We start from the raw sequence: 12,786 nt of genomic DNA, 5'->3' as shown, positions 1-12,786 counted from the left end.
AGTATACTGAAAACTAAAATGATCCTTTAATTATATGTTTCAGAATTAAGAAAGACAAATGACATTAACTGTTGCTTATCCATAAAATCCAAATTACAGAAGGAAAATGGCGAGGTATGTGAAATTTACCATGTATTTGTGCTAATTGTTTAGATTAAGATTACATGTAGTGAATGAAGTTCATACTGCTGGCTTAGGGATTTATGTATGGGAAAGATAGTGTCCTAAAATTAGCTACCTTTAAAGTAATAGAACATCTGATTTAAATCTAAATAAAGTGTGTATAAACCCTAACTTATTTTCTGTATTTTCATTTAATAACGTAGTTGACTGAAGAGCACTTAAGTAGCATAGTTAGAATAACTGTATGTGGTATACATAATTTTGATGAGACCTTTAAAATTTTATCTGTAAAAGATGGTCTTTCTAGTTAAAGGAGCACAGAGCTTGGGTATAATCTTACTATTTTTGGCCAGTGTTAAAAGAACAATAGCACCTTTAGGAAATTTACTTCAATCTGTAGATAAATACTGGGACATTAATCAAACAAAATGATGGTGGGACCAACAATTCTTTGATTTTAAAACTATACACTGGGACTTCCCTGGTGGTCCATTGGTTAAGACTTTGCCTCCAAATATTGGGGACATGCCTTGTAGCCATTAAAAACAACAGTAACAACATAAAAACAGCAGAAGCAATATTGTAACAAATTTAATAAGGATTTTTTAAATGGTGCACATCAGAAAAGAAAAAAAAAAAAGGATCAAGTAATCTTATAATAAAACAAAAACTACGCACTGAATGCCACCCTGCTTTCCTTTTAGTGTTATACCATTCATTCTGCACTTCAGTAGCCAAAGTGAGCACCACTAATTTAGCATTATTATTGCTAAAACCAAAAACTATGTTTTATAAAACCTACATTCCCTTTTCAGAGAAGGCAGTGGCAACCCACTCCAGTACTCTTGCCTGGAAAATCCCATGGATGGAGGAGCCTGATGGGCTACAGTCCATGGGGTCGCGAAGAGTTGGACACGACTGAGCGACTTCATTTTCACTTTTCACTTTCATGCATTGGAGAAGGAAATGGCAACCCACTCCAGTGTTCTTCTCTGGAGAATCCCAGGGACAGGGGAGCCTGATGGGCTGCCGTCTCTGGGATCGCACAGAGTCGGACACGACTGAAGCGACTTAGCAGCAGCAGCAGCAGCACATTCCCTTTTTTAGGTTTTTGTTTTGTTTTAATAATTTGAAATTTGGTCTAGAAAGTTAGGGATGATCACAAAACATCAAGTTAATAGATTCCTGTGTCTAAATGCAACTACCTTTCTCTTAATTATTTTAGCAGGGCCCCGGGATAGGAATAGTTACTTTAGATGAATTTTTGTCATTTGTACTTTAGACACATAACAAATACGGTTCAGTTAATTAGAAACTCATACTTCAAGTATATTTAAGTAAACATCCTTTTGAAAATTGAAATTTAAAGCAAATAATTTCTACACACTGAAAGTTATCTTTGTAATGTATTTGTATGTATATGCATAATTTGATTTTTATATTATTAGATTCAAAGTGCCCTTTCTTTCATACCATTATGTGGAGTTGGCAGTGAAAGTGAGAACAGTCTGGGATAAATAATGCTGAGGAATTTTTAAACAAAAGATTGAATCAGTGTGAACTTGTCAGATGTTTTATCAGAACAAAACCAAAGTTGTAATTGATGAACATAGTTTTTTATGTACATCAAATATTAAATCATAAAACTCAAGACCAGGTACATAGAGCTTCATGCACCCACCACAAAACTTATCTGTTACTATCTTTCATTTTTGGTTTGCATTTCACCAAGAATGCTTTTATTTAAAATTCATGTGGTATACACAAGACCTACCTTTTATGTCCATTCGTTACCTTTTTTTGCAGAAGGAGGAAAAACTAGTTTGACCATTAAAATTGTCTTCTTACTCTATTATTTTAAGGAGTCGAGACAGAACAGCACAGTGGAAGAAGACTCTGAAGGAGATAATGATTCGGAAGAATTTTATTATGGAGGACAGGTGAGCACACGAGGCTCTCCAGATACCCACTCACAGGCAGAGACAGCCGCACACGCTGTAGCAGAAATCTGTGCTTGTCATCCGAAAGGCCTATGTGTTCTGCAGCGCTCTGTAACTAACAAGGAAATTCATATAATTTATCTGTCGCTCATTCTCTATATAGTTTCAGAAATTAAGGTTGCTTTTGCAGTTCTTTGACTGTAATCATTTATTTACATTGAAGTCATCTGCCTTCATTACAGATACTTTGCAGACAGCATCTTATTACGCTTTTAACTTTTACATCTATCAAGCATGTTGTGCTCAATGTTTTGAAATGGTGACACTAATAAAAGCATGGATTGTTTTCAGTAGAAGGTGATTAACCTTTATAAAAATTGATGGGCCCTTATTATTGAGCATCTTCATTATTTGTATTTACTGTCTTCCTTTTCCTTCTATACGAATGTAAAGTGTTGATCAGTTGTGACGAAGAAACATCATAAATTATGTACATGGAAATGGCACCGCTGCACATGCATGTATTATACAAAATAATTGATTATATTTTTCTAGGATAATGTTGAAATTTTAAACTGAGCATTTGATTTTAGGATACGGCTGTATAAGATGTCTTGTTCTGTTTTTGTAAACTTGATCAAATATGCTTTGTAATTTGGATAGAATAATGGAAAGGTAATTTGTTAAAGAGATGCTTTAAAGCCAAAGTCGTCATTATTATGTAAAGAATGCAAATAAATTTATTCATTTAGAATAAAAAATTAGTAATTTGGTCTATCAAGCATATGCAAAGCAGCAGAGGTATGGGTCGACATGAACAAAACTAGAATTCTTCTCTCCAGGAATGCCTTACTAGAAATGGGGTATTTTTCCTAAGATTCTTTAACCAGATAACACTTCAACAGTATTTAAAATAATTCTTCTAGTTTTGATTTTTGTTTACACCACTAATTCTTACAGAGGGGGAGTGAATGCTCTTTTCTCAGTCCAGAAGTTTTTCTAGACTATCTGCCATTTACTTCACTCATTTTAACAGTGGCATTGTCTTTGTATCAAAGTAGTCAGATAATAACTTTTTAAGCATAATGAATTATACCAGATGTATGTGAACCTAAGAACTAACTGTAGTGAATATACTGCTGAATTATCTATATATATTTTTTATGAAGGCAACAGAGAAAATGCCCATGGCAGAACTACAGGGTAACCTAAGAGAGTGTTTATATTTAGCTTTTTTTGTTTCTCTTCACCCTAAGTCACTCCTAATTGATTCCTTTTCATCAGGTTAACTATGACGGGGAGCTGCACAAACACCCCCAGCTTGAAGCTGACTTGTCAGCAGTGAGAGAGATATATGGGCCACATGCAGTTTCTCTCAGGTAAATAAATCCCATTGGTGATTACAACCTACAATTATTTGGAAAGTCATTGGAATTTTCTATTGGGAATTATTTAGGTGGAAATTTTCTCAGGCTCAATTATATTTGAAAGTATATGAGAGAGTCTGTTATGTTTCTGCTTAAACAAAATGGCATAATTTTGGCTATGATTACTTTTTATTGTACGTGTAGTTTGAGATTACATTCATTTCATTAAAGAAATTAGTTATTTTGTAGAGTTAGCTTGATAAAATAGCAGTCTTAAGTGGCATCATTATCAATTCCTGTAACAGATTTGGTCAGCTGGGCCCACTCTGTTATCGTAAATCAAAGACACATCTGTGTGAACAATAAAAGTAAATAATGCCTAACGGCTGGTATCCAGTCACTTTGTGAGAAGTAAAGTGTTGAAAGTGAAGGCGTTAGTGCTCAGTTGTGTCCAACTCTGCGATCCCATGGACTGTAGCCCGCCAGGATCCTCTGCCCATAGAATTCTCCCAGCAAGAATACTGGAGTGGGTAACCATTCCCTTCTCCAGGGGGTCTTCCCGACTCAGGAAATGAACCTGGGTCTCCTGCATTGCAGGCAGATTTTTTACCATCTGAGCCACTAAGGAAGCCCTTGTGATAAGTCATCTGGTCCCTAAAAAAAGAAAGGAAAAAAAGACATAACTTTGTGCAGTGTGTATTTGAATGATAATGTATTTTTTGTTGCAGTTACTTAGTTATTTGATGATAAATTTCCAAACCAATTTTTCTTACTTTAATCATTCAGAAGACCCAACTATCCCTATTTAGTCTTTCTTTTCTCTCTTTAATTTAAGAAAAAACTCTTTTTTGCCATCATGCTTGTATCCTCCCACCAGTCAGATCTGATTATTTAGATTTTTGTGTTCCTAAAGGGTGGGCTCCAAGTCTCAGGCCCTTCTTACAGCTTGACCTCAGTTCCAGCCTCATCCACCCAAACCGGGATTGTTCCTGGTCTCCAAATAGGCTGTTTCCCCTTGACTTTGGCCATTTGCCCAACCAGTGCTTCCCTCTCAAACCCTGTTGCTGTCTTTATTCAAGTCCCGGTCCAAAGGTCAGCTTTTTTTTTGAGCCTTCCTCTAAGCTCCAGTGCAGACTGGTTATTCTGCCCTCTGCCCTCCTATCACATTTGCCTCTTACCTCATTTATTATTTTCTTCATGTCTTGTCATTATTGATTTACTTCTCCCCCTCTAGACTCTTAATTCTGGGCACTTTTTTGTTGTTTGTGTACTTTGTTTTGGTTTGGTTCTCGATCCTGGTTTATAGTACAGAGCATGTATGAAATACAAACTGGAGGCTTCTTGATTGTTTTCAGTGGAACACCCATTAAAAATGTTCGTATTATCTGGTTATATTTTCAGTGGACATATCCACATTTTGAGAAAGCAAACAAATACTTTTAGTGGTTGGGAAGTATAACACAGCTGTAAGTTATTATTGCTAACTTTCATTTTATCCGCAGAAACAGAAACTCATAACCACCTGCAGCCTAAATAAGCTGGGGTTGTCTACCCCAGATGGGGCTTCCCAGGTGGCGCTAGTGGTACAGAATCCGTCTGCCAGTGCAGATGTTAAATGACGTGGGTTTGATCCCTGGGTCGGGAAGATCCCCTGGAGGAGGGCATGGCAACCCACTTCAGTATACTTGCCTGGAGAACCCCATGGACAGAGGGGCCTGGCAGGCTATGGTCCATAGGGTTGCACAAAATCAGACACATGCTGTATATGTGACAGCATAGCACATATACCCAGACCCTCTCTCCCACTCATGGAGGAATATTAGACTGCAGTTAAGTGAGACAGATAGGGATTATACTTGCAAAAAGCAAATCTTTGGGATTTTCAAAGTTTTAGCAAATTAGCTGTGATTATTTCATAGTTGATCTATGCCTTGGCCAGAGGATAAGGAAGATGGAGATTCAGTAAGTATGATAGAGTGAATAAATGAAGAAAGCAATCAGTTCAGTTCAGTTCAATTCAGTCGCTAAAGGACGGAAATGGTATGGACCTAACAGAAGCAGAAGATTTTAAGAAGAGGTGGCAAGAATACACAGAAGAACTATACAAAAAAAGATCTTCACGACCCAGATAATCACGATGGTGTGATCACTCACCTAGAGCCAGACATCCTGGAATGTGAAGTCAAGTGGGTCTTAGAAGGCATCACTATGAACAAAGCTAGTGGAGGTGATGGAATTCCAGTTGAGCTATCAAATCCTGAAAGATGATGCTGTGTAAGTGCTGCACTCAATATGCCAGCCAATTTGGAAAACTCAGCAGTGGCCATAGGACTGGAAAAGGTCAGTTTTCATTCCGATCCCAAAGAAAGGCAATGCCAAAGAATGCTCAAACTACCACACAATTGCACTCATCTCACATGCTAGTGAAGGAATGCTTAAAATTCTCCAAGCCAGGCTTCAGCAGTACGTGAACTGTGAACTTCCAGATGTTTAAGCTGGTTTTAGAAAAGGTGGAGGGACCAGAGATCAAGTTGCTAACATTCACTAGATCATCAAAAAAGCATGAGAGTTCCAGAAAAACATCTATTTCTGCTTTATTGACTATGCCAAAGTCTTTGACTGTGAAGAAAGCAATAGAGAATATCCATAAATTGTTCAGGGATTCCCTGATGGTTAAGACTCCATGCTTTCACTACTGAGGGCCTGCGTTCGAACCCTGGTCAGGGAACTAAGATCCCACAAGCTGCCTAAAAAAATAAATAGTCTGAAACAATGACTGATTTTTTTTTCTCTTTAGTTGATCTTTGCTTGAAATCTTAAAACTTTCAGTTTAGTTCAGTTCAGTCGCTCAGTCGTGTCTGACTCTTTGCGACCCCAGGAATCTTTGCTTGAAATCTTAAAACTTTAATCATAGAAAATTAACCCTCTCTCCCATTAACAAAGAAGTCTGTATATGATTAACCATGGGTTCTTTACCACTAGCACCACCTGGGAAGTCGATCACTCAACACAGCATAGAATTTAATTACTTTTCATCTAAAGTATGTATCTTTGTTTAGAGAATCACTTTACCACATGTTTTGATTGCTTTTAAAATTAGTTTTTATTTGTTTTAATACATATTTCCTGCTATCTTTGGTAAGGAATCTGCTTGCAGTATAGGAGATGCAGGTTTGATCCCTGGGTTGGGAAGATCCCCTGGAGGAGGAAAGGGCAACCCACTCCAGTATTCTTGTCTGGGAAATCCCATGGATGAACAGAAGAGCCTGGCTGGCTACAGTTCCTGGGGTCACAAAGAGTTGGACTTAGTGACTGAGTATCACACACACACCATGCTATCTAGGCCTCAATCATACCATTGCTTATGTGTGAATATTTTTTAGTTTCTTCAGCGAGCATTTACTAAGTACTTATTTCTATTAGTACTTTCCATTATTGATAAAATAGTGATAATTTATGAACTGTTTAAATTAGATAACTCTACGGAATTTCATTCAAGTGAAGTGTCTAAAGTCATAAGTGGTTTTGATTGTTTTCCTCTTGCCTCTTTCACATGTTTTTGATCCAATTTAAATCTTAATAAATGCAAGTCATGTTCTTGTCTGCTGTAGATTTTCTCCAACTACAGAGGATGTTTCCAGAATAAATAAGCTCCCAGAGGCCCCATGATATAAGTGAATCACAGCAGGACTAGTTTGATTTACTTAAAATAAATAAGAATGAATTTACTGTCTGGTCTAAAATACCGTGGCTTGGACACATGGGAGAAGGAGTAGTTAGGCCTAAGGTCTTGGAGTCATCTTCTTTGCAAAGTTCTAAGTCTATTGAAAACAGACTGTTCTAATTAGCTGTTCTTTTACTTAATTGAGGTTTATAAGAACTTAATGGAGTTTGAAGAGCAAAAGTACCTCAATATGCATAATAGGCTGTTTGGTATCATTTTTTTTTATGTGACATCTAATGAGAAAGGCAGCTAACCACATCTAAGTTCTCTGTAAGAGATGAAAATAACAGAGATTACCTCAATTGAGGCAAAACCCTCTTAAAGTAGGTGAAGGGGGCTTTAGCAAAAATGACTGATGATAAATTTATTACTTAAGTAGATAATTTTAGTTCTACTTGGCCAAATCATTCTAAAACAGCATTCTGGTTGGGTTGAACCATACTTGTAAACATTGATGACAATTTTAATTCATAGGCACTTGTAAAGGAAATGAGTTAGGTCTCTGGAGGAACATGATCAACCCTCTAATCAGTGTGAATGTGTTTCGTCTTGAATCATACAACAAAATGAAGTTCTTTTATGTTTTTATTATAAATTTACTCCTATAATCAGTATTCATAAAAAATTGATCAGTGTCATTGAAAACAATTTGAGATTAATATTTTTAGAAAGTAGGGAGTTACAAGTCACAAAATTCTCATTTGCTCAGGAATGAAATGACGCTGATAATTTGCTTATGATTTTGAAAGTTTTACACCAAATAAAATATCCTGTGCTTCATAGCCATCCATCATCTATTTAAAAAATTGAAGGCATCTGAGTAATATTCTAACCTTTTGATTGTGACTAATGCTTCAAAGAGGTTGGAAGATTATAAGATTGTGACTGTTCTGCATTTTGATCATTTTTTTGTTTGGAATGAATGTGTTTGAAATGAATGAATAATTTTGGAATTGATGTTTTGGAGGACAGGGCGTGCGGAAGATGTTTTTAAGGTTTGAGGAAGCTATACTACTATATGCAGGCCCACCACCCAAACATATATCTCCTGGAAGAGAGAGAAAGAAAATAAAAGGAAAGAAAAAGCCACATAAATCAGAGTGGTCCACTTTTAAATGTCTCTGGATTTCCATAAGTAGTGGGTTAGTAAAACAGTTTAACAAATCTGGCTCTCCTCTTCTGGAAGATGGCAGGATTGCATTTCCCTAGCTCTTAGAGCATCAGCAGTGGACATGCAACCTCGTGTTGGCCAGTGAAATATGAGCCAAAGCGCTAGTGTGGGAGTTTCCATACCTTCAGGGCTCCACCGCTCTCTGGGCCCCTTAGCGACTACAGTGAATAGTGTTCTCTCTTTCCTTCTGATTCCGCAGTAAGCAGGTAGTGTGAGTGAGATGTAAATCTTCCTGGATGTTAAACCAGTGAGTGCTTGAGGATGTTGGTTACTCCAGTATAACTTACCCTACTCTGAAGCATGTCATTCGTCAACAGATCTTGGGTTGGAGGTTTGTAATGTCCTCTGCATCACATTGATTCTCTTGCTTCTGCATCTGAGCTGAGGTGGAAACAGTCTGACTCTGAACACCAGGGGAAAGTGATAGCAGGAGGCACACAGAAGAAAGAAACAAAAGGGAGACTCTTTCAAAAGCACTGGCATAAAATCTAGGTACAAGCTTCAGAATGTCAGATCCCGACAGTCACCTCTGCTTCCAGCACCTCTGCTTTCCTCAAGCAAAACCAAGGAGTTTTAAATGGGGGGCAGAGTTTTAGCAACTGTTTACACTGTACTTCTTCTGCACTCTTAGATTAGATGGGTTTCCTTTCTTACTCGGATCCAATTTTTAAATTCGTCTCAGTCCTATTGTCCTTTAGAGAAATATATAGCTACCGTGAATACAGTCTTGCAAAAATGCCAAGATTTCTTCCTGACTACTGAGTTTGAATAATCTTGGCCCATTCACAAGCATCTCTCCCACACTGAGCATGAAACACACACTGAGTAGGCATGCAGAGACAGACACGCAAGCTGTTGAGTTTCAGATGTCAGAAGGAGGTGTATATTTCTTCGCAGAATATATTTCTTCTCAAAATATAACTGTCCAATTATTGAAAACAGAAACTAAATAGCAATAGAAGTTTATTTCTTAAAAACTTGTGATAGAGTTTCATGTATTATACATGTGATTTGCTCTACAGTGGATAAGAGAAAGCTATATTTTTTATAACCAGAACAGTCCCTGCTAATTTTGATCAGATAGTATTATAAAAATCATGAAGAAGTGAAGTGAAATTGCTCAGTTGTGTCCGACTCTTTGTGACCCCATGGACTGTAGCCTACCAGACTCCTCTGTCCATGAGATTTTCCAGGCAATAGTACTGGAGTGGATTGCCATTTCCTTCTCCAGGGGATCTTCCCAACCCAGGGATCGAACCCAGGTCTCCCTCATTATAGACAGGCGCTTTACTGTCTGAGCCACCAGGGAAGCCCATAAAACATCATAATAGTGTAATAAACAAGCTGTGGTTTTATAGAGAAAGGAGGACCAACATAGATGGTCAAGTATTTAATATATTGTAAGTGCATATGTGGTGTCATTAATGAGGATGTTATCTTAATAAGCTCCGTTAAAAAACGGGAGAATGAATTGCTAAGAGTTCTAACTCATAGTGCCCTAAAAATGCCTGTTTATAGAAAGCATATATTTCATACATATGTTCTTTATACATATGAACTAAGTCACATGTAAATATTCAAAATCAAATGGCTGGATTTCAAGATCTGTCTATTCAAAGACTTCACTCAGATGTCTGGAAAGAAATTTGTGGAGCAGTTTTCAAGACCTCAGTCCCTAAGTGAAACAACTGCATCAGATCATTTGTGTCGCTTCCCTTCTCTTAAAAAAGTATTCAAGTTCAGTTTGATGTGATCTTTTCACAATGAATAAATGCAGGCAGGGCACAGAATTATTTTGGATTGTTATAAACCCAACACAGCATTCAGTATACAATCAGATATCAGGCTTCACACTTCAGGTCGCATTCATATTCGAAGCATTTGCCTTGATTCTGCATTTGCTATTCATGAGATTGGGGCTACTGAAAGATACTCAGATACAGAAGCAATCCTGAGACTGGGTCATTGCATCTGGGCAGACTGTAATCACGCTTTGTAATCTCGCAGTGGGAAACGTGAAATGAATGGCATTGTATAAAAAGGGCATCACAACAGAAATTGGTTTGCATACACACAGTATTGTTGTGAGTTCTTTGAAGTGTGGCATAAAAACAAACGGTATAACTATTTGCAAATCTACAGCTGCAGAATCCAGTTAATTGCAAACCTTTAATGCCTCTGCTTCCTTACAATTCTGTACTCCTGCTCTGCTGTGGTGAAAGACAGCGCTTGTAACCCTTTCGCTCCTGTTTGTTTTTTTTTTTTTTTGAAAGAAATTGACAGGATTAGAAATTAAAGATACTTTTAACTAAAGAAAGTGAAGAAGTGAAAGTGAGTCGTGCAGTCATGTCCGACTCTTTGTGACCCCATGGACTCTAGCCTGCCAGGTTCCTCTGTCCACAGGATTCTCCAGTGAAGAATACTGGAGTGGGTTGCCATGCCCTTCTCCAGGGGATCTTTGCAACACAGGGATCAAACCCAGGTCTCCCACATTGTAGATAGATTCTTTACCATTTGAGCTACTGAGGAAGCTCTTTAACTGAAACAAAAGTGTTGAAAAAATTATATAAAGAATACTTTAAAATTCACATATTAAAGGTTTTATAAAGAACATGTCACATTCTAATCATAACTCTATGATGTGTTCTGTTGAAGTGGTCTAGAAATCTATTTATGAAGAAAACAGCTGGGGTAAGGCTTGTACCGACTTTTGTTATCTCTGCTGCCCTTTTCTCTGCTTTTAAATATACCAAAGTCTTGCCATCATAAGTAAATCCAGAGTTATTCTCCCCTCTGAAATTGGCAAAGATGGGAGAAAAAAATGCCTGGTGATAATGAGGATGTGGGAAATGGTCACTGTGAGAACCTGGCTGGTGTGATTATAAGTTGTTTTAACTTTTAAAAAATAGTAACTAAACAGTACATATTAGGATTACCAAATATAGTTATGCTATTTATTTCAGTCATTAATTCTGGAATTTATCTCTGAGAAGACAACTGCATGTAGACTTCTATCCAGAGGGCCATTTATCAATATTAATAGTGTAAAAAAATTGAGAGCACCCTAATGTATTATATAATTTTATTCATACAAATTTATAGATTTAAATTTATGGTTTTAAAGAATATTCCACAAGGTAAAAAAAGTACTCATTATAGAAAAAGTGGAAGAGCAGGACAAAAATTTTTACATACCTATTATCCTTAATGTGTATTATAATGATATATTAATATATGAAAGAGACTGGGATGAATGTAAAGGAAAACTATTGTGTCTTGAGTGGTACTAAATTTTATTACAAGTTATTTATTGTCTGTTTTTCTCTTTCTCACATTTTATATGAGTCTATATCGCCATTATAATCAGAAAAAGATTTTTTTTAGAAAATACTTCAGCTTTTTTTAATAAAATAAATGTTACCCACAGCCTATATGTAATATACAAGTCCTCTTCCTACTTTCTTGGTGTTCCTATTTCTATTTTATTTAAAAAAAATGTATTTCACTCTCCATAATGTTTTGGTACTCTACTTGCTCAGTGAACAGTATTTCCCTCATGATACTAAATATTTTTATACCGACATTTTTAGTAACAGATAATTAAAAAAAATTATACCATCATGCCATAGTGTATTTCCTTATTATTCAATATTCATTTTTTCCTAATTCTACTTTGTACATATTTGTTGTAGTTTTATGGGAATGATTGTAGTCAAGGTCTCTTTCCCCACCAAAATGTCATTTGAACGTCATTAGTGGTCTATCCTCATCATTGTATTTAATGGTTCCCTTTTGACGTGTCTGATTTTAGATATTTGACTTCTTGTATTTATGAATAGTATGCTGACGTCCAGGGTCAGCAAATTATGACCAGTGGGCCGTGGGATCTGTTTTGAACAGTTTATGGTATTTGCTTTTCTTAAAGGGTTGTAAAAAAAACTGGCCCCAAAATAAAGAGAAATATGTGCAAGAGACTATGTGGCCTGTAAAAACTAAAAGGTTTACTATTTTGACCTTTACAAGAAAAGTTTTCTGAACCCTGAACTAGACTCATAAAAGCAGTGGTTCTTGTTCTTGATCCTTATTCTTGTCTTAGTTTCTGTATAGTTTCATAACTAAATTGGCATATGTTTATATCTCAATTTGCACAAGATTATAAAAATTTCTAACCTTTATGATTAAGACAGATGTTTTGAAACATGCAATTAAAGAATTAATTCCTATGTGAATAATTTTATCTATTTTCTATAACATCAATATTTTGAAGCATGCAATTAAAAAGTTAATTCCTATGTGAATAATTTTATCCATTTTCTTCTTTATGTAACCTTTAGAAATGACCATGAAAAAATAGAAAGTGTAAATTCATAAATAATGAAAATGTGCTCAGTATTTTGATATATTTTTAAGGAGAGAATGGAGAAAACATAGAGGCTGGGTTATTAGTTTCTAACATGCTGC

At 36.3% G+C, this 12,786-nt stretch overlaps 1 protein-coding gene across 2 annotated transcripts in view; it reads left to right on the top strand.

Moving 5' to 3' along the window:
- The window catches only part of PARP8 (poly(ADP-ribose) polymerase family member 8), a 191,296-nt gene that overhangs the window by 108,126 nt on the left and 70,384 nt on the right, over positions 1-12,786 (top strand). For both annotated transcript variants that reach the window (XM_018065626.1, XM_018065625.1), the window contains exons 6-8: positions 44-114; positions 1,986-2,063; positions 3,348-3,442. In XM_018065626.1, coding sequence (XP_017921115.1) covers positions 44-114; positions 1,986-2,063; positions 3,348-3,442 — 244 coding nt within the window. The remainder of the gene's footprint in view (positions 1-43; positions 115-1,985; positions 2,064-3,347; positions 3,443-12,786) is intronic.

Source organism: Capra hircus, chromosome 20, assembly GCF_001704415.2.
Source record: "Capra hircus breed San Clemente chromosome 20, ASM170441v1, whole genome shotgun sequence".
Lineage (NCBI taxonomy): Eukaryota > Metazoa > Chordata > Mammalia > Artiodactyla > Bovidae > Capra > Capra hircus.
Note: the sequence above shows the minus strand (reverse complement) of the source record. Positions and strands in the feature narration are given on the sequence as shown.